A 21,049-nucleotide genomic window follows, 5' to 3' on the forward strand; every position below is an offset into this window, starting at 1 on the left:
GTGCTGAGCACCACGGCAGCACAGCACCAAAGCTTATCAAGCAAACAAATAACCCCTAGTAGCTCTTAGCATGCTGTAACTCATATAACCCACGGGTTTCCTCACTTCGATCCTTCCCCATGCAGATCCACAGGGTGAAAGGCAGTGAATGGGCAGCTCTACGAGGCCACAGCCAGCCCAGCACAAGGGGAAGGCTCAGCCCTTGGAATCCGCAGGAAGGTCTCACCTTCTGCTTCTTGCAACACCCCGCACAGAAAACATTTCTCCCATCCGAATCAAGAATCACATATTTATTGTAGTCCCCTATGACTAATATAGTCCAAAGAGAAACTTCAGCAGAACATAACTGGTAAAATACAGTGGATACAATTATCCAAATATGAACATGACAAAGCACCCGTGAAACAGCTGGTGTGGGGCTTCTGAGAGCATAGCAGGCTGAAAACCAGAGCTAAGGGCCAGCTGATGCACAGAAAGGCACTGCTAGCAGCGAGGCAGTGCCTCTGATCATCGGATCTTCATGGAAACAGATGCTCCCAAAACAGTTCGGACAAAAGCAGCCTCCCAAGAACAGAGCTGGGTGTCACAGTGCTACCGGCGGCCACTGCTTGGCTACGTCATCGTGCATTACCTCGGGGAGCCACTGGCAATAGGCCGTGAGCAGATCTGGAACAGAGAGAGCAGCAGTGAGATGCCCTGATATCGATCAACATCCTCTTGGTTCTTTCACAAGAATCAAAAGCTCACAGCATTATGGTTTCTATTCAGAACATTTTATTCAGAGCACAGCAAGTGAAACAGCTCACCTTAAACGTACCTAAAAAGCCAACAACAAAGCCTTCACTGATAAGACTAATATTAAAGTAGTAGGAAACTTACACTTGGGGTTCTTCTTCCACGCAGCCAACAGAGCATCACGATGATCACAATTTTCAGCAACCAGGGCCTGCAGGAGGGATTCAGTCCTGGGCTGCAGCCTGTGTGAGTCCAGAACAAAACGGTGCCATAAAGCAATGACCATCAGCTCAGTTTAGCAGCGTGTTACAGTGCTCAGCTCACCTTTCTGAATTCATACCCCCTATTAGTGGGGGCTAAATACGGACGTATAACACACCTCTGCATACAGAGACACGTCCTTAGCTTAAGAAAGTTCTTATGCACTTGCAGGGAGCCGCCTGCAGAGGTCAGTGTGATCAGTGCCTTCTGTGGGTGCTTCCACCCAGCCCTTAACAATAGCGCAACTCTCACAAGACAGCTTTTCTTGGTAAAAAGTGAAACAAAACCCCCCCAAAGCTGCATTTTTTCCCCTCTCTGCAACCTTATCTCACTGCCTTGCACACCCCTCCCAGCGTTTAATTTTCTGTTGTTACTTTTTAAAGGAAGTTAAAAGCATTCAGCGGAGAAAACAAACTTGTTTTTCACAACTTACTTGGACCACGTTTTCAGCATTATGAGAGGACTGGAGAGCAGACACTGGCTGTAAGAACCCAGTTTCTCAATGACCTGTGAGATAGGTTGCAGTAAGCACATAACAAACAGCGGAAGAAATCCACTTCAACCAAACCACACGTACCTTTCCTTCAAGCAGGAACCTGGCAAAGTATTTATAGCGATCGATACCTTCTGGATAATCAACCTCGACAGCAGGGAGCTGCCAGCCAACTCGATCTGGAAAGAGATCACAGAGTCTCCTCAACACTTGATGAATATAAATTGCCCCATGTACCACCAGCCTCTCTCTTTAACAGGGGTTACTGATAGAAATAAACTGTCATGCCAACGGGAAAATGTTAATATTTAAATACTTTGAATCTTGTTGATCTGCTCAAATCGCTGTCAAGCCCTTGGAACAGTCCAAGCTGAACTCTACCCTTCCAATATCATGGACAGCATCATTAAGAGACATCACAATAACTACAGAGCAGCTCTCAGACAAAATGACTGAGAGAGGCATTGTAAGAAGCTTACAAAAGACACTTGGCCTGTGACATCGAATTCGGCCTGTTTCGGGGCAGTAAGATGGAGGAGGGTTTTCCAGAGGCTTCCCAAAGTGGCAGTATGGCGGCAACAGAGCAGGAATCCACTCAGGTTCAACTGCGGACACACCTGAGAAAAGGAAAACACACCTGAAGGAAGCCTTGCAGCCAGAGCTGCCACTCAGTTAACAGTTCTACAAGGGAAGTTTTCTGCTAAGGCACCTCTGCTTCCCCAACCACGTCTGCAGAGTGGCCCAAAGCAGCCTCACCTTTCATGTACAGTTTTGTAGTCTCAATGATTTCTTGATACACCACAAACTCCGGGAGCTGCTTGAAGAGGACTGAGCTTGGATGGATGAACACCGGGTCATCCAGAAGAGCGGTCTTTAAGAAAGCACAGAGGATTGAAGCAGAGTAGACTGAGTTATTGGCAACCTCGTGTCTTGATTGCATCGAATTTCAGTCTCTCCCAGATACACATTGATAGTGTCTCCTTAAGTAATGGAGGTTATTAGTAATGCTTTGCTTTTCTGCTTCATTTTCCCTGGAGACATCAAGCACTCTGCAAGATGGACTAACAGCCCTTCTTACTCTTTTACAGCACTTCCTGCACAAGGACTTGGAAATTGCAACACTGGAAACTTCGATTCTAAGGCAAGAAGCTGGAGAAAACCAACGCACAGAGCAACGCACAGAGCCCCACGGCTGCAACCAGACAGAAGCCCAGGTTTTGCAGAGCACCTTTCTGCCCTACAGACACAAGGGAAGAGGAACTCAGGTAAACTGAGCTGTTTACCTTGTAGGCGTTCTTCCACTTATCATCCAGGAGTTCTTCAGCCTGAACCCTCCGAGCAAGATGGTCTCCCAGCCCCGCCAATACAATCTGTCTCAAGTAAGTCGCCTGCTCTTCTGTCGGGGGCTTCATCTTTGGGTCAACGTAGAGACCAGCGTCAGCACAGACTGAGTTCACTGCAGGTAGAAAAAACAAAGGTGAGCTAAGATTGAGCCGATTGGTTTGCCCCCAGAAGATGACAGTTCCCCCCAGAATCCTTTTACCTGCTGTTGTCAGCTGCCCTCGCAACCGCCTGATTTCCAGCATGGCTTTGTAGCGGAGCCCGTTCTCCTCACAGAATTTAGGAGTACACCCAGAGTATTCACAGGAGCCCACTGCTCCTGGAAGTGAATAGTCAAGCAGAGAAAACAACTTCACAAATGAGTTGCAATTAAACCAGCTGTGGCACAGTACTGTCAGAGTCAGCATGAACATACTGCAGTTTCCACTCAGCCAGGGCCATCTGTCAGCCCACAATGGCTGGAGGCTGCCTAGATCAGCCCAGGAATTACACTTCTACACTCAGATCTACAGCAGGAGGATAGTTTTGTATAAAGCTGAGGTCGGGGTGATGCAGAGAGGAGAATGGAAGTTATCAGCATTGGGAAAACACTGTGTGCAATACCTAACATCACCATGAGGTCTCCGAGCTTCTGCAACGACCCTTGCCCAGCCCAGATCTTCTGCATCTGTACAAGCCTTCCTTTCTTCCCCTTCAGCTTTACTGTCTCTTCTTCACTTGCTGCTGGCCTAAAAGAAACACAGAACAGCATGAATCAGGTTGTGCTCAAGGTAAGAGAGGCATCAACACCCCTCCTAGGCTGGATGGGGCTCCAGGCAGCCCAATTTAGTGGGAGGTGCTCCTGCCCATGGCAGGGCATTGGGATTGGATGGGCTTTAAGGTCACTCCCAACCCAAACTGTCCTATGATGCTATGCTTCCATATAAACTGGGAGTCGGGCTCCATCACTCACCTGTCAAACTCTTCAAAAAGCTCTCGAACGGTCATGGCAGACACAATGGTAATGGTGTAAGGCAGGCAGTCATGCTGCTTGCTCAGTGCCAGCATCTTTGCATAGCGGGGGGCAACAGGAAAAGTGGCCATTACTCTGCCCAGGGGACTAATAGGGCAGCTCAGCTTTGCTGCCTGCTGCTCCTTCAGCCTGTGGTGAGACAAGTCACGCAGTGAAGTGACATCTGCATTCACACAATTTCTGCCCTCGTGGGTGCTTCATCCCCACGAGGAAATCTGTGGGGGACCACAGCCATTACCTTCCTGTCATAGGGGGCTCCTTCAAGGCACCCAGGGCTATCAGTAACTCCTCAGCTGCTGCAAGTGCTTCTGCTGGAGGTGGTGTTGGGAATGGGAAGTTGATTACCTACAGGTACCAGATAAAATGCCTCTCAGTACATCACTGACATGGCAGAGTCTGGATCACTAAGAAGCCCTGGAAGGGAGTGAAAAACTCACTTTCCATTACAAGGACCAAAGAAAAACATTTAGAACGTGTGCCAGAAGTAAGAGGAAAGGACACATAATAGGAGGAAACGCTTAGAACAAAACCATTAGGAAATGTGAAAACAAGCATGACCCTCAGCTGCCACTGACTGCAGGCACCGCCTAGAGCAGGCTGCTTAACCTCCAACTCTAAGCACTGTGCTTCAGCTATCTCCAAAACACAACCCCTGTTTTGCTAGGGGACATTTTAGTAGTGAAAACATGATGCAAAAGCTCTTATGACCAGAACAGGTCGGGTAAGGTCTGCTGAATTCATAACAGCATTTGCATTTTGCAGAATGGAAACCAAATCCCAGGACCCTCCTTTCTAACATGGAATTGTGTTTGCTTCTGGCTCCAACGGGCAACTACTTTAACAAGCTCCAAAGCACGGAGCCAGTCTGACATCTCACCTTTTCTATATTCAGTGCCTTCATTTGCAGGATCAAGTCTTCCACCGGTCGCTTTGTTATTTCTGGCGCAGAAAATTTCTCAAAGTCCATGAAGACAGCTGACGAATACAACCTGAAGGACCAGAAATGCTGCTTGGAAACTTGCAAGAAATCTTAACTCAGGAAACGTGTGGAAAAATTGGCAAGGGATTTAAAGTCAAAAGGCAGTTGAGGGTAATATTGACATAACCCTCTTTTCTCAGCAGCTCGCTGACCTGTAGCAGTGCCCTGGCTCAGTCCGGCCCGCACGCCCTGCCCGCTGGTTAGCTGATGCTTGAGATATCCAGGTGACTCTGAAAGATGAAACCCCGGTGATTTTGTCATAGAAACGCTTCTTCACCTTTCCACAGTCAACCACGTATTTGATGCCTGGGATGGTGAGCGATGTCTCTGCCACGTTGGTGGCTACAACACAGAGCCTCGTGCCAGGAGGAGGAGGCCTGAACACCTACAATAAACAGATGGGTGTGTGAAATGCATTGCACATAAAGTCCTTGATGCACCCCAAGGCTGTGAGTAATTTTAACATGCTACAAGACTGTTGCTTTTCATCTCTCCCAGCCCACTGGACCGGCACATCAGGGAGAGCACAGGCCAAGCAAGGACTGCTCCGAACCCAGCCCATCTTGCCCAGCGAGCCATTCCAGTCTGCCCACTGGCAGTAGTCTAAGATGGATCTTTTAGCTCACAAAGCACATGAGACTTAAGACAACCACCTATCAGTAAGGGTCATTTGCTTTTGTGACAGTGAATCTTTTACCTTTGCTTGTTTCTCCGGTGCTAGTAAAGAATAGAGAGGGAGCACATAAAGTGGAAGGGATGAATCTGATTTCTCCTCTGTGAAGAAACAAAGCAATAATCTTAAATACACAGTAAGACAGCTTCTAGGCCTATCCCCAACTACAGCTCCAGAACCATAATCATTAAAAAGCAGCAACAAATTATCTGGCATAAATCCGTATCTGGAAAACCACTCTTCTGTTATGCAGACCCAATGTGCTGTCACACCAGTCTAGCAAGGGACAGCTATTTGATGTCACACATTTCACAGCTAACTGTAGGTAAGCACCAAACCTTCTTCCGAGTCTCCATCTCCTAAGTCGAGGTCAACATCAGATCCTGCAATATCATCATCAGTTTCAGCATCTCTATCCTCATCTCCTTCATCCACCGGTACAACAGCGTAATTGTCCAGATTGATTCGGGGAAGTGTCTGAGGAAGACAGGAAAGAAGAAAACGAAGTCTAAGTGGGAACCAAGCTCTTCTTATTGCTTTGAAAGCAAAGCTGAGCGTTCCAGCATTTGTTGACCTGAAACTGACAGCAACTGGGAAATTTTGTCTGTACTTCAAGGCATTTCTTAACTGTGAGTGTGGGGAGATAGCCCAAGTCACAAACAGCCCACTCTTACTGAGCCATGTTTCTTCACAGGAAGGACAGTGGCAAAGGGTAGTACTTCTTCACACCACTCCAGCTAGCAGGAGCCAAGACCAGCAGGCAGTACCTCTGCAGCATCAAGATCTCCTCCCAGCAGTGCACGTGGGAGCTGGGCAGAAGCCAAATGTTACCATCCATCACAGACACATCAGAATCAATTCTGGGTAACAAATAACCAGAGGAGAGGCAGCCCTGGAGACAGCAAGTCTGCAACTCCTTCCATTAATGTTTTAAGGTTGTACTTAGCTGAAACCTGTCTGCTACCCACAATATCCGGGGACACATTTTAGCACTCTGCTGCTTGTGATGCAGTACTTAGGAGTGCAAACAGCGCTACCGTAGTTCTGCAGAGGACACATGCAGGCCTCAAGGCTTCATGCGAGCCTAAACCAGGCTGGGGAGAAACAGTGCTATGCAGCAGTGTTCTCCTGCAGGGAGGCACCTGCTCTGTGTGTGGGAGGGACTCTAACCATCACAGTACCGTAGCTTTCTTCCGCCTCCTTGATTTCTTAAATTTTCGCATTTCTTCCACTGATTCTTTTCTGTCGTCATCATCATCCCCTACAAAAACAGCCATCGTATCACCATTAGCTGCACACGCTTTCAGGAAAGGGAACATCCAGCTGGCCCCTATTCCCACCCCCCGAACGATTCAAAAGGCATCTCAGCATGAACGAAGCAAGCAGCCCTGCTGAAGGCAGAGGGGACAAGGAACCATACGGAGGACCAACAGCAGCACACAGCAACTGTGTGCCCTGAGGTTGAGAAGACAGCTAGCTGAGCTATGGCAGGACTCAGCTTTCTAAAGCCATCCTGGGCAATTCCACTATCCTTAAACCCAACTCTTGTCTTGAGAAACTTTAAAATAGAACTTCTTATTTTAGGTGCAAAGGAAGCTCAGTTCTCAGAGAGGGGAACTGCAAGTTGAATTCAATTCCAAGTTGAATTCAATTAGTTTAATTCCAAGTCTTATTCAGTAGCATTACCTGCAGTGCTGGTTTTTTGGAAGGGAAAGGCTTTCCTCAGCCTCCTACAGAGAGAGTGAACTTCAGCCTGGCCTGTCAAGAACACCAAAATCCCACCTGCAAGAGAAGCAATTGCTCTAAATGCCACGTACCACTGAGTTACCCAAAAAAACCTTGAAAAAATGCTATAGATGGTTAAGCAAGAAGAATCTGAGAGGCTCCACAGTGCCCTTACCTGAGGGTAACATCCGATGGATTTTACACACCTTTCGGAAGCATTCCCCACTGTAATCATCCAGGGGGGTTTTCTTGTTGAAATGAACAGTGACAGGGAACTGCCTCGCATCCACCTAGAGGGGAAATGCAACAGCAAACAAACCCTGTTTGTAATTTCAGCACAGTCATTGCAGCCCTCGTGGCAAGACTAGATACACAAACTATTCTCTCCTGGATTGAGGCTTCCTAACCATAACCTCCAGTCCTTCAATGTAATCCTGTTCTGCCAGGGGAAATTCTCTGATAGAAGTGGAGAGAAAGCCACCGAGTGCCAAATGACAGAACAGCATCACCAAAACAAAGCTGTATTTTAAACTGACATCCGAAAGATTTAGGCACCAAATGGATGTTTTTTATTTCATAAAGGAAGCCCTCGCTGTATTTTAGCTGCTCCATCTGGCCGAGATCCCGGTGAGAAGCACAATACCTGCAGAACGGGAGGTGTGACAGCAAACAGCCTGGTGTTCTCAGTGAAATCTTCCACGCGGAGGGTGGCCGACATGATGATCAGCTTCAGAGGCAGCCCTTTCTGCAGGGACACACAGGCGTTATGTGCTTTCTAATAGGCCAGTAATTTTAATCACTTGTGTCTGGTGGCAATGCAATGGACACTGTGTGTGAAATTATCTGCTGGCACCCCTTCCTGGCGTGCCTTCTGCCACACGGCTTCTCTCACCTTCTCCCGAAGAGGCACGATGCGAGACAAGAGCCCTATCAGGATATCAGTGTACATACTTCTCTCGTGGGCTTCATCGATAATGATCACTTTGTACTTTGAAAGCAGAAAATCCTGAGAAGAAAGAATGATTTCACTGCACGAAGTCTCATCTGGGGATATCCCTGCCAGAACAGCCCCTGGCTGCACAGACACTGCCCTCACAGCCGAGCACAGTGGTAGGCATTTCACATAGCAAGATAACCCCACACTGAGAGACTCGGGCAGGAACATGAAGGGTTGAGATGAAATACATCTCAGTGCTGAAAGGGATTTTGCCAGGAAAGCTGGCAACAAACCCACACAGCTTGGCTGGCACTTCCTCCGGCTGAAGGAGATCCCTCTCTTCTCCCAGCAGCAAGGGCAGCTCCTCACCTTCTGCACTTCTTTCAGCAGCACACCGTCTGTCATGAACTTGATTTGTGTTTCATCTGTGACATTTCCTTCATATCGTATTTGGTATGAAACCACTCTGTCGGGGAATACCAGGAGAGCCACGAGGAACAGAGAGAAGCAGGAAATTAGAAGTGCAGATCAGGAAGAAGCCTTCAGCCTAACCCAGTGCCAACAGATGAGAAAATGCACCCCAACAGCCCACCAGAGCCTCACACACAGCAAACACCAGAACCTCACACAGCAATTCCACTCCGAGCATCTGCATGTGCTTTTACAGGCACCGACCACAGACTCTCACCAGAGGCAGAACAGCAAACACACACGGCTCTGTTTCAATCTACCACATGTGCAGTGCATCTCAGTGTAGCCTTCCCAGCAAGGTCCCAGCAGGTTTCCTTCTCACCTGTGTGACAAATTCATCTCCTTAGCGACACGCTGAGACATGGACACTGCAGCCACGCGGCGGGGCTCGGTGATCCCAATGATGCCATTTGAACTAAAGGGGTGAAGAACAACAAGGGGGGGGTTGTTTAAAGGTTTCAAAAGATTGCTAATGTGGAAAGGGTTTTGCAAATCACAGCCATGCTCCCTTCAGGCTTTTAAAAGCACCTTCAGCATGGCCACACTGAACAGCAAAGAGTGAGCTCCCCAGTTCAGCCATTTCAGAATACAGGAGACAAAATCAGAAGTGACCAAGCTCAGCTTCAACTTTTCTAACCGCATGTGCTGCATACAAAAGGCAACTCCTACCTGGTATAACCAGCTTCATAGAGAAACTGGGGGACCTGGGTGGTTTTACCACTGCCCGTCTCTCCACATATGACGACAATGGGATTCTCGTTAATGGCTTCCATGATGACCTGCTCCTCAGCCAGAATGGGCAGCTTTAGTCTTGCTTCCTAAAATAAAACACACGGTTTAGACACATCATTTAGGCTTCCCTGGGACCGACAGGTGTTTCCTTGCTTAGATAACAAAACCCACAAGAAGGAATTCTGCAAGGTTTGAGGCTCGAAATGCTCCAAACCGGTGAATCTCCCACTGTCGGACCCAAGAACCAGACCCATCCAAACAGCTCTCCAAAAAGAAGCCACAAGTTTCTGCATTTTAATTGGTGAAACTGCAGAGTCCCCTGAGCTTATCGATAGCACATTTCCAACAGAGCTCTTCCATAACCCTGCTGTGTCCGTTCAAAGACACACAGAGCTATTTCCAGTTCTGGAGAACATCCCCCTCACACCCATCAGAACAGAACAACGGTGTCTGCAGCAAACTGATCTGATGCAGGATGCTGTCATTCCTAGGCCCACAGGTAAGCACGTCACTGCTCAGCCTCACCTGAATCTCCGGAGATCTGTCCACTGGAACAAAAACTGCAGGCTTGCATGCTGGTTTGCTGGACGCTGCAGGAGCAGCCTGCTGGTTCACCACGGGCTTCTTCGTGCCTTCCTCTGGCTTCCCAGCAGAATTCACATTGCTGGCTGAAGGCTTTTCAGTTTCTTGTTTCTCTTCTTTCTTCTCCTCCTCAGAACTACTGGATTCACCCTCAGGCTCGGGTTCTGAATCTGAGCTGTGCCTTCTCTTATTTGCACCGCTGATGCTCCTGATCTTCTCCGGTACAGCAGTGCCTGGCTCCTGCAGCACCCTGAAACAACACACCACCGCGTGAACTACAGCACCAGGATGAGAGCTAATGGGAGCTGATGGCCTTCAGTAGCACCAGGGGAGGCTCATACTAGGAAGAGGAAGAACTCCTGCACAGTGAGCATCACGCAGCACTAAGACAGGCGCTGCTCCCCAGACAGTGAGAAAGGAAAGATACAAAGGCTGCTACAACTACAGCAGTAAGTCAGCAAGGTTTTCCCCCAGCACTGCTTTACCTTTTGGGCTGAAACATGCGTCCCCCAACACCCAGCTTGGAAGTGGTGTACAGAAGCTTCATTTCTGCCTGGGATGCCTGCACCTCACTCAGCTTGCTCAGCAGCTCAGCGCGCTGCGTGGGAAAACCAACTGAAGTCAGTGGGAAATCATTCCACTTAAAGATCGGCTCTCAAGTCCATGATCATTTGAAGAGGCGGCTCAGTGCCAGCATTACTCACAAGCAGCACCGTACCTGTTTTTTCTTTTCCTTCTGCTCTAAAACTCTCTGTAAGTTTTTCTTCTGTTTCCTGCTGAGAGGTTTCTTCTGCTGTTGCACGACTCTCGGTGCTTTCTTCTTCTTCTCTTTCTTCGCCGGCAGGACCAGGGCATTGCTCCCATCGATCCCCTTCAGCGGTGCCTCATCTGCAAGCATCCGTGTGTTACTCACCAGCACCAGGAGGGCCGGTATCAGCACGCTGCCCAGTGACCACATCACACACTGTACTGGATGCGGCCATTCCAGGCAAACACAGCCCTCTTTCCCAGCCAGAACCGATCCCACTTGTCAGCAGATACAAAAGCCCCGCGGCACAGGGGGCTGAGCGCTGCTGCGGCTGCTCGGCCCATCCCCTGCTTATGGCACAGCACTGACAGCGCCTTGCCTCCATTTACTGCAACCTCGCAGCCAAAGGACGAAGAGCAGCTCAGCGCAGCTCGGACCTACAGCAGACACCGCAGCCGCCCCGCACGACCCCTCGCACCTCCCAGCTCCAGCTGCAGCCCCGCCGGTTCGGCTCCAGCCGCGTGGATCTGCTCCGCCCCGCATCCCGCCCGCGCCTTCCAGTTGTGCCGCCGCCGCGCTCGGCCCATATCGGAACCGGGCGGACCCACGTGCAGCTGCGGACAGCCCGCTTCCGGGCCGCGCGGTCTCGCGAGGAGGGGCGGCGCGTGCGCACAAGCGCAGCACGGAGGAAGGGGGCGTGGCTTGCGGGTTAGGGGGCGGGGCCTGGTGACGGTGGGCGGGGCCGCAGCGCTGGGCGCGTCGTTCGGTTCGGTCAGGGTTGGGGTCGGACCACCGAGGTACCCACCGAGAGAGATACCCACCCAGGTACCCAGCCCGCCCCCACAGCAAACACCACTCCGGTTAAAAAGAAAAGATCAACTTTTAATGTGCTGTCATCACAGTTGGGTGGAATTATCCAAAAGTTTAAAATACATGCGGATACAACAAAACCTTTTGTTTTCCAGCCCAAAAGAGAACTCGTGGTCATTCACGTCATTAGCTGCCAAATACAGATCGGTACGTGAGCAAATCACACCTAAAAAGAAACTTGTACACCACCAAGAGCTACGGTTACACTGGTCTATGTTCCACATCCACTACGCAGCACATCTGGGAAGCGAGTCACGAGCTGCAGGACGCACTAACACAGCACTGAGCTACAGCAGGTTACACAAGGCACTCCGACACCCAACGCCACTCGGAGAAGCGTCACACTGCGCACGACAGGTCGGTTATCTACAGGTGAGGTGCCCTACCTGCGAGGAAACCCCCCTAAGTGTCAGCTGAACAAAACATGCCGATGCGTTGAGAACACAGCGGTAGTTTCCAAACGTCAGGTCTCAAAGCACAGAGCTCAGAACACCAAAGAACCCCCTGGGATTCGGTACCAGGCGGTATGGAGGCCACCCAAGGCATTGCCTGTGTGATCGGGGCTCTCCTGCCCTTGTGGCAGCTCTGCTGTGCCCACACGCCGTACCTGCACGGCTGACCGAGATGCTCACACCATGGCAATAGCAAAGCAGTGCAACCAGTCACTGGAACGAGGTCTGCGAATCAGAGCCAACACTTGGTGGGTCCAACTACGTGATTTGGAATGGAAAGGATCAGTAAAAGGTATTTACAAAAGGAAGTTGAAAGAGGTTAAATACCACATTCATATCTCAAAAGCATCTTCACTACGGTGCATGTTTAAAAATACAGAGCGTTTTTAAAGTATATATATGTATTTATATATATATATTGGAGACTAGATTGTGCTTTAAAAAAAAAAAATCATTACTTCTGAATTTGACTAACGTGAAAACTGAGTGCTGGGAAAAATACTGATTCAAAATACCCCATTTGATCTCTACTGCTCTTCACATAACAGTTTGCTATACACCGGATGCAAGTAAATACAAAAATACTTTGTCCAAGCAGCAGGGCGATCAAAACTAAGGGAATTAATACAGGAGGGCTGATTTTTACACAACTATAAGGAACGATTAGAGACACAGGGAGAAACTATAATCCAAATCAAGTCTCATCTAGTATTTGTAAAGAAATCTTTATAATAGACAGCTCTTCATATAGAAACGATTCGGCATTTTTAACTTCCAACATGAAATGTGGATTATGTAAAATACAATCTATGCAAATCTGACTCATGCACGTAGCCCTGCTGAAGGCAATGGAGTGAGGTTTGCAGACTTTGGTCCTCAGGCCTCAGATTTAGGAAAACAAAGAGACGTGACCATCTTTGCTAAACAATTCCTAACGCCCACGGTGGTTTTCAGCTCAGCCCCCTGTGCACAACAGCAGCAAAGCCGTTGCTTACAGGGAAGGCTCCGCAATACTACAGAAAATGAGCTGTAAACTAAATGAACACACCGTCATTCCAAAGCTCAGCTTCACAAGGCAGATTATTTGTCTCCATAGTGCTTCTCTGTTTATGGGAAAGATTCTAAGTCATAAAAAGCAGCTTCTTTGCAACTCTATGTACTTTCTTGAAAAATGGGAGTTAGAGGAAATTACGGAGGCAATTAAAATAATTAAAATGCATTACAACAGTTGCCAACTGCACATCAACTTCAACCATGCCGAACTTCAGCGACTGCAAGTCGACATGAAGGCCATAGGAATGGACTGTAAAATAACCATTCACATAAATGCCACGGACAGCCCAAAAGAGGTTTGGCAAGTAATACATCTTTTCAGAAGAGCACTGAGCTTCAGCAGAAAGGAAAAAACCAATCCAGCCCACAATACATTCAGTAAAGCAGCGGGCTGAGGCCCTGCCCAGGCAGCGGGCAGCCCCAGCCCTGCTCAGCAGCCACATGGATTTGCTCCCATTGCTTTGAGGCCAGTCCCTGTTGCAGAGCCGGTTCTCGTTGCAGGTTCTCTTGACCTGTCATTCAGAAATGAGGGAACGCAATGTCCCTCAGCTGCAGCCCACATTTACCTCTGCTGGCACTGACACCGCGCTCATCACTAAGCGCCATCAGTCACCACACAAAACACTGACCGACTTCTCTCCCTGAGGTCACCTTTGTTTCAGTACAATTCAAGCTGCACAAAACCAGTGCTCACCTACCAAGCTACTTAAACACGAGGTTATAAATACATCAACCCTTCAAAATACAGCTGCTCCAGGCTCCTACATCGCTTTGTCCAACACTCCTTCCCATGAGGTGACTCACTTCCCCAAAGCCCAATACATTGAGGACAGACTTGGGGATAAAAGCTCCTACAATTACAACTTTAGGGGAAAAAACCAAAAACAATCAATATCCAGATCTTCCTGAAGGTAATTTATTGCCACTTATTGGTCCTGAGAAAGCTTTAAGCAATGATGTGCCTGCAAGTGGTTTAAACCGCTGACTTCTTTTGTGTGAAAGCAAATGGTCCCAAGATTAAAAACTGTGTTCCCTCCTATGCGCTGATGCTTTAAATAAGCTTCACTATGAAGGTCAGATATGAATCACCTTTCCCTCTTGTGTCCATCAATTGCATCAGATTTCCTTTCAAATGTCAAAACTTAAGTTCCTGCTAGTAAAAGCAATGAAATAAAGCCACGCGTGCACTCCTCAATTCCTTACATGGGACTGGCATTTAAGGACCTGGAACCTAAGAAATCACCTTTCTCCCTTATTCTCTGCCTCCTATTAAAATCTAGGGCATGAAATTTTTGGCCTGGATACCAGAAAGCCACTTGATATCCTATGAAAGACAACTTCAAGGCAACGAAATAAGCCAACAGCAAGAGAAAAAAAAAACATTTGTGACTTTGCACAAGCAAACAACAACAGCGAAGGATGGACCCACAGCAGCAACTTCTCAACAGAAGCGTTCAGTAGCTTTAGATTTGAACTCCGTGTGTTAAGTTTGCATACGTTTAGCTGGATTTCAGCATTGGAAAGACTACTCAATTGGCTTTTATAAAAAATTTACAAAAGATGTTTTTTAAATGCTTGTAAAAGTAAGCGTTTCTCTACTGATAAAATTCTAGTACTGGATAAAACTCTGAATACATGGCATAATTCTTTTTTCCTACGAGTCTAATGGCTGAGTGTGTAACCTAGATTAGTGTCACACATGATGAAAAGTTAGAACTCCGCACACTTTTTACCATGTGATGTTTTGTTGCTTTGTAACTTCAAATGAGACAGTGCTTAGGAACTTTCTAGAGCTGGTGTACGGCGGTCTATCGAGGTGGGGTCATTGGTCACTGCCTCTGTCCAGGTTCTCAATCACCCTGGAGAGACGTATGTTCAGCAGTCTGATCTGACTGTCGAGGTGGTCCATCTTCTCCTCCAGGCTGCTGCTGCTGTTTCTTCTCCAGTAAAATCCCACCGGCCCCGTCATGAAGTAGACAGCCACCACGAAGCAGAGAGGCAGGACCGCGTGTTCCGGGTCACCTTCGTACTTCTGCAGGATGTATATGCACGAGAGGGTGAAGAGGGCGACCCTCGCAATCCAGAAGAAACGACCAAAGATCATGTGCAGGAGATAGAAGAAGAATCCGAGGAAGAGAGATAAAAACCAATAGGCGAGTAAGATGGCACCGATCAGCAGAACAGCCCGGGTTGGGTTGTTGGCAATTGCTGCTGGGCTGAAATAATGAGTCAAGTTGGAGGCTGAAAAACAAAGGAAAACATACAGAATGTTAACGAGGGCACACGAAAGAGAGGATGGTGGAAATATAAGCACGGCTTCAGCTCTACAGTTTCTGGATGGATCCTTCTCTAGTCACTGGCCCAGCTCTAACGATGCAATTGAATCGATGCTTTTAGGGTAGAGGCATTTAAGATTCTTCAAAGACAAGCCGTTGTAGGGCATAATGTCCAAGATTCTGCACCTCTCCTCCATATCCATGCATTGTTCCACACCATTTGCACCTGTTTAACGATGACACCGAAGAGCTGACCACGAGCTGTGACACGTTTTACAGACATCATTGTAAACACTCGTGCCAAAGCACAACAGCTGGGTTCAGGCCTCTTTTTGGAGGCCACAACAGCACAATCAAAGCCATGTGGAGTAGGTAGAGATATCGCTGGTGGATGTTCTATAGAACACGATGCAACGGAGTTAGTTTCCCACTCAGCCTATGCTTGTGAGCAATGACACAGGCTGATACAGCCCAGGGGTTAACAGGCATCATCACACTTACCATCAATTCCAAGAACGTCCAGTAAATCAGTCCATATTCTCCAGAACGTGTCCATTAACACATCCACCCCATTCACAAACCTCTCCGTCAACCTTGAGAAAAACTGAGACACAAAACTGAGAATTAAAAAAAAAATAATAAGGGAAGCCCTCGATTCTTTAAACACATCTGTGACTTCCTAGCTGTGAGCAGAACGGTACTGTGCAACTCAAACTGCAGAACACTCTGAAGACCCCAAGGAAAAACAAATCGAATCGGAGACCCACAGAACGACTCGTGTAGGAAGGGACCTTAAGGACCACCCAGTTGCGGGCAGGGCCATCACCCACCAGCTCAGGCTGCCCCGGGCTCCATCCAGCTCTGCCAATCGTAAACTCAGTCGACACAGTTGCTCTTATTAAGGTATATTTCAACATGTAAACCCGTAGGTTAACAGACTTTAAAAACACACTCTGTTCGCTGTGCCATCGCTCAGAGGTTTAAAGAAAACACTACGGACGCGGGTAAAGCACGGCAGAGGAAGAGCACAGGATGTTCTGTATCTCAGCCGGAGGGCTCCCACAGACAGCCGCCAGCCCCGGCCGACTCTCCCACCTCCAATGGCTTTCAGCGGAGATCTCCTCGCTGCCGACACGCTGCGACTCACCGCGCGGCTCCCCTCCCCAAAGCCAGACCTTCCGCATGTCGGCCGGGCCCAACGCCGGGCTCGGCTCGGCCTCCCTGCGGACGATGCCCCCACGCGGCCCTCGGACACCCGCGGGAAGGGGGAGGCGGCGTGTGGGAGCGGGAAGGAGCGGCCTCACCTTCTGCAGGGCCCGCACGTTGTCCTCCCCGAACAGGCCGCTGACGCCCTGGTAGAGGCCGCTGGCGGCTCGGCGGAAGCTGTTCTGCTTCTCGGCGCCGCGGCTCCGCGCTGCCCAAGCGCCGGGCCCCGCCGTGCCGCCCAGCAGAAGGGCGAGAAGCAGCAGCACCGCCGGCAGCCGACCCGCCGCCATGGCCGCCCGCCCTGCGCGCTGCTCAGCGCTCATAGCGCCGCCTGCAGGCCGCAACGCGAGGTCCGCCGCCGTCCTTGGGGAGGGGCGCGGGGAGCGGGCGGGGCGAGTCCCTGTCCTGGGAGGGTTCGCGTGGGCCCTTCCTGAGTGAGCGGGGCAATGGAAGTCGGCTGGGAGGTATAACTTAGGCAATGCGATCTGCGCCTTCTGGGTGGCGAAACCGTGTCAGCATGTGAGAGCAGTGAGGAGCTCCACGCCTGGACAGCAATATCGCTGGGGATCTCTGCCCTGATCCCTGCACTCCCGGCCCCACTGAGAACTCTCAGCTCCTGCCTGCCCCATCCTGGGCAGTTCCGCAGCCTCAGGGTGTACCTTCTTGTATCTCTCTCCTGATCTAGAACCAGGTCCTTGATGCTTAACTCATAGCCTGGCCTAAAACGTGTTACAGAGTAGTCAGACATTTAGATCGTAGATTTTTGTTGTTATTGCCTTTCCCTACTTTCAGTCTGCCCAGAACACTTGTTTTCACATTATAGCAGAACGGCTCAGGCCTTTCTGCATTTATTTATATTTGGCCCTGAAAGCGCTGGGCTCAGACCCAGGGAGGTACTTTGGCTGCCACTCGATTTCAGTAGGACGTCGGTTCTTTATATCTTCATAAAAGCAGCTTTCGTTCTGTTTGAAGATGGCCCCAAGTCCCTGATGTGGTCACAGCTGTCCATATATCTACGCCATACTGTCCCAAATGAGTTGGCAATGGAGAACAGTTACTTGGAGGCTCTTAGGGGGTCTCTGGCCGAGAATGTGGGACGGTTCCCATTTCCCTGTGTGACTTTTCATGATGGTTATTCCCTCAAAATCCGTTCTGCAAAGTGTTCGTTGTTTCCTTCCATCCCCTCCCTGCAGACACCTGTGGGCCTATTTTAGAGGCAGCATTTGGATGCCGTGATCGTGGCCGTCCTTCACACGAGCTCAGGTTAATTTGGGAACCATCATCGATTTCTGTCTCAACGAGCCTATTTTAGGTAAATCCACCTCACCTTGCCCTCAGCTCTTAGGAAATCACACAGTATTTCACCTTTCTCTTGTTTAAATAAATGAAATCACGTCTGCTCAAAGCACGCATTGCCTTTTTATCAGGGCAGCTGCGAGGCTTCTAGAAAGATCTAAGGATGAGCAGTGTGAGCAGCGTGACAGCATTTGTGCTTCCTGATCTGGAGAGATCTAACAACAGCCTGAACAGCTTTGGGGTCTTTGCAATGTTTCTTTACGCTCCTCCTTGGACTCCTTCAGCTCCTCCCGACTTCTATCCCACTCCAAACCCCACACGCCCCTTCATCCCACAACTGGGTCAGCCCGCTTTAAACCGGGCCTTTTCCACCCCAGGGAGGGGAATTTTTGGGTCCCTCCTCAGGTCATTCTGCACAACGTTTTCCTTTTGGATGCATTCTTGCTTTAGGTGAGACAGGCTGCAGGTTTGCTGCTGCTTTTTGAGCTGAAAACGGTTAAAACCAGCACCGTTCAGACACCAGGCCCCGCTCCCCTCACCACACAGACCTCCACCCTCCGCTGAGAATGAGAGCACCCCCCGGATTGGGCACACCTCCTTCCTATCCGTCAGCTGATTGGTCGGCAGAGACGACCGCTTACAAAACGTCAGCGCCGATTGGTTCCTCGCCATGTCAGCTCTTCCCCGCTCAGCCTAGCCGTGAGGAGCGGGCTCTGGGCTGATGTGGGGCCAGCCGCGCGCCGGCCAATCGCTCGTGGCGGCGTCGTGACCGCCGTGCGCCGCGAGGATCCGTCCGCAGCGCGGGGCCGCGTGAGGGGCGGCGGCCGGAGGGGAGGGAGGGGGTGCAGGGTGCGTGGGGAGAGCGGGGTGAAAGCGGGCATTGCCCCTCCGTGCCTCGGTCTGTGCCGCGGTCTGTGCCCGAGCTGGAGCTGCTGACCCCAAATAGCACAGCTCAGAACACGAGGGGAGCAGCAGAGCGGCCACGCGCAGGGCACGGGGACGGTGACCGCTCTTATCTCCGCCCCGGGCTGCGGTCGCGCACTTCACACCTGGCTGACCCCAGCGCCCAGCCGGCGGGGCACAGCGCCGCGTGTTTGGCCAGGCCTGTCCCAATGACCTGGCAGTGAATCGCTCGGCACGTCGCTGTCCGGCACGGAGCTCAATCTGCCAGCTCAGGGCAGCCACCGGCTGAGCAGCTGCCGGGCTGTGCACGCGGACGGCCGGCGGTGCAGCGGAAGGACACGCTGTGACGGGGCGGGGCGCACTCCTTTGGCTCCGCGGAAGGTTACCGCACAGGCGGTGAGACGGTCATTAAAGCGCAGCGCTCCGCGCAGGGCCGCGCAGTGTGCGCTGAGGGCGGCTGTCGCGGTGCTGTAACGCGGCGGCTCCGTGGGAGCGGTGACGGTTCTTCGCGTGTCTCCGATCGCCGCCGCCATGTCCCGAGAGCCCGAGATCATGGAGTCGCAGGTGATGTGGGAGCCTGACAGCAAGCGGAACACCCACATGGATCGGTTCCGCGCCGCAGTGGCCGGCAGCTGCGGGCTCCGCCTGGGTGAGCGATGCGGGCGGGCGGGGCGGTACGAGGGGCCTCGTAGGGCCGCGCATCCCTTCAGCTGGTGCTGCCGCGGGGCGGGCGCTGCCGGCTGCGATGCTGTACCGACGCTGTACCGACGGCGCGGTGCTGTGCTGTCGGCGTGATTTGTGCTGTGGGAGCGATGCTGTGCTGTCGGCGTGATGCTGTGCCGCAGCCCCGCGCGTGGGCCTCGGGTGCCGCATCCCGGCTGGCGCGGAGGTGGGCGGCGGCAGCGGGTGTGAGCGGCGCTGTGTGTTACCTGAGGGCGGCCGTGAGCTGGGGGTCGCTGGGGTGGAGGTGAGCCGAGGTGAGCCCCGGTGTGCTGAGCGGGGCTGAAGGCTGTGCTTGTTTTCTCTTTTTGTTTATGAAGGGAGTGTCTTTGTTTGTAGCCTCTGCGAGGGCTGGGGAAGGAGGTGTGATGTTGCCTCTGTGATGGAGGTGAGGTAACTTCTATATGCCTCTGTAAGATCTTCAGGCTCTGCTTCGTGCCTGTTCTACCATGTTGCTTTGCCTAAATGTGGCCTCACCAATTCACCTGTCCATGTGAGTGTCTGTAGTGTACACAGATGTCCAGCAATCAGGTCCCCTCTGAAAAGCCATCTTGATAAGGAACTTTAAGTCCAAGCATCCTAGGGTAAAGTTTTGCTGTTGTAAACACAATGTCCGAGTCTTTGGCTACACTGGGAAGAAGTTCTTGCAGGGTTTTAGCCAAGCCTTGGGTCAGGATGTCAAGTAACTGGTGATCGGATGCAGTTTCAAGTAGGCTGTAAGCATTTCTAGAGCTAGATTTCTTTTCAATGTTGCCACCACTTCAAAATGGATTCCTATGTATAGGAGCCTTTGTCAACTTCCATTAGATACGAACTGATGTTCACTGGTCTGCATGCTATTTGGCAACTGAGAATGGATTCTTTATGTAATATCAAGATGTGACCTTACTAAGGAGAGCCAAAGGCAATAGAGCCCTTTAAACAGCACAGCTCTGTCCGACCCTGAAATGTAGCAATGAAATGCAACGTTGAATTGCTTAGTAACAGGTCTGTGCCCTGAAGGACTTGAGTGCTGAAGCTCATCTGGGGACGAACTGCACGGACAAGACAGAACAAGCTATTCATGTTAGAGGAAACCAGATGGATGGAGGTGGTGTTTGTAGCTCTTACTACATGGTTTGGAGCACGTGCTGCAGTTTCCTTTTGAAGGAGAAGGAAGGGAGTGACTTTAGTAAATCCCATCCTTGCAGCAGCTTATGGACGTTGAGTAGTATAGTGTATCAAAGGTAAACTTGGATGGAGGTTCTTCCTTTAAGAAAGCACAGCTGGAGGCTGAGCTGGTGGCTGCATATAGCTAAAAGTGAAGCCCTTTGCTTTCACTGTGACAAGTGTGACTTTCTGCTGTATCAGTAGTATCTTCCACTGGTAAAGATGATGTGAAAGGAGCAGGCTGGGTAGGGAAGTGTCAATAGTTGTGTGAATAATGGTGTAGAGATGGCTCAGATGTTCTCTTATGGGGCTGAAAGATGTAGAAGGGAGACAAAGGTGACTTCAAATTGGTAGATAACAGGCTGACAAGCCAAAGAGGGCTGGAGAAAATAACTTCAATTGGTTGAGCTGAAAGCATCAAACAGGAAACAGTTG

The 21,049-nt window shown here is 50.3% G+C and overlaps 3 protein-coding genes across 3 annotated transcripts in view; 1 reads left to right on the forward strand and 2 right to left on the reverse strand.

The window, feature by feature from the left end:
• Positions 1-275: 275 nt before the first annotated feature.
• Positions 276-11,313, reverse strand: DHX37 (DEAH-box helicase 37). The gene is made up of 27 exons (XM_072351008.1): positions 11,168-11,313; positions 10,660-10,829; positions 10,427-10,539; positions 9,885-10,191; positions 9,297-9,445; positions 8,950-9,042; positions 8,526-8,622; positions 8,112-8,225; positions 7,863-7,964; positions 7,395-7,509; positions 7,181-7,276; positions 6,676-6,755; positions 5,833-5,971; positions 5,519-5,595; positions 4,974-5,206; positions 4,720-4,831; positions 4,081-4,187; positions 3,783-3,971; positions 3,434-3,558; positions 3,033-3,149; positions 2,773-2,945; positions 2,246-2,360; positions 1,969-2,106; positions 1,574-1,668; positions 1,430-1,503; positions 880-977; positions 276-666 (listed from the first exon to the last, which is right to left on the reverse strand). Exons 1-27 carry the CDS (start codon positions 11,274-11,276, stop codon positions 584-586), a joined length of 3,420 nt encoding a protein of 1,139 aa, XP_072207109.1. The 5' UTR covers positions 11,277-11,313; the 3' UTR covers positions 276-583.
• A 237-nt stretch (positions 11,314-11,550) lies between these two features.
• On the reverse strand, positions 11,551-16,871 carry BRI3BP (BRI3 binding protein). The gene is made up of 3 exons (XM_072350870.1): positions 16,645-16,871; positions 15,842-15,944; positions 11,551-15,305 (listed from the first exon to the last, which is right to left on the reverse strand). Exons 1-3 carry the CDS (start codon positions 16,867-16,869, stop codon positions 14,887-14,889), a joined length of 747 nt encoding a protein of 248 aa, XP_072206971.1. The 5' UTR covers positions 16,870-16,871; the 3' UTR covers positions 11,551-14,886.
• Positions 16,872-19,076: 2,205 nt separating this feature from the next.
• Positions 19,077-21,049, forward strand: part of AACS (acetoacetyl-CoA synthetase) — a 32,604-nt gene continuing 30,631 nt past the window's right edge. The window contains exon 1 of the mRNA XM_072350869.1: positions 19,077-19,394. Coding sequence (XP_072206970.1) covers positions 19,277-19,394 — 118 coding nt within the window. The 5' untranslated portion in view covers positions 19,077-19,276. The remainder of the gene's footprint in view (positions 19,395-21,049) is intronic.

Source organism: Excalfactoria chinensis, chromosome 16, assembly GCF_039878825.1.
Source record: "Excalfactoria chinensis isolate bCotChi1 chromosome 16, bCotChi1.hap2, whole genome shotgun sequence".
Lineage (NCBI taxonomy): Eukaryota > Metazoa > Chordata > Aves > Galliformes > Phasianidae > Excalfactoria > Excalfactoria chinensis.

Bases quoted from the DNA above. Each gene is read 5' to 3' on its own strand.
- DHX37 (XM_072351008.1), bottom strand. From the start codon at position 11,276: ATGGGCCGAGCGCGGCGGCGGCACAACTGGAAGGCGCGGGCGGGATGC. The intron at 10,540-10,659 runs GTACGGTGCTGC...TTTCCCACGCAG, and splicing joins AGAAGGAAAAGAAAAAACAG to CGCGCTGAGCTGCTGAGCAA. The intron at 2,361-2,772 runs GTAAACAGCTCA...GCTTTCTTAAAG, and splicing joins AGTGGAAGAACGCCTACAAG to ACCGCTCTTCTGGATGACCC.
- BRI3BP (XM_072350870.1), bottom strand. From the start codon at position 16,869: ATGAGCGCTGAGCAGCGCGCAGGGCGGGCGGCCATGGCGGCGGGTCGG. The intron at 15,945-16,644 runs GTGAGGCCGCTC...TTTGTGTCTCAG, and splicing joins ACGTGCGGGCCCTGCAGAAG to TTTTTCTCAAGGTTGACGGA. The intron at 15,306-15,841 runs GTAAGTGTGATG...TTTGTTTTTCAG, and splicing joins GGACGTTCTTGGAATTGATG to CCTCCAACTTGACTCATTAT.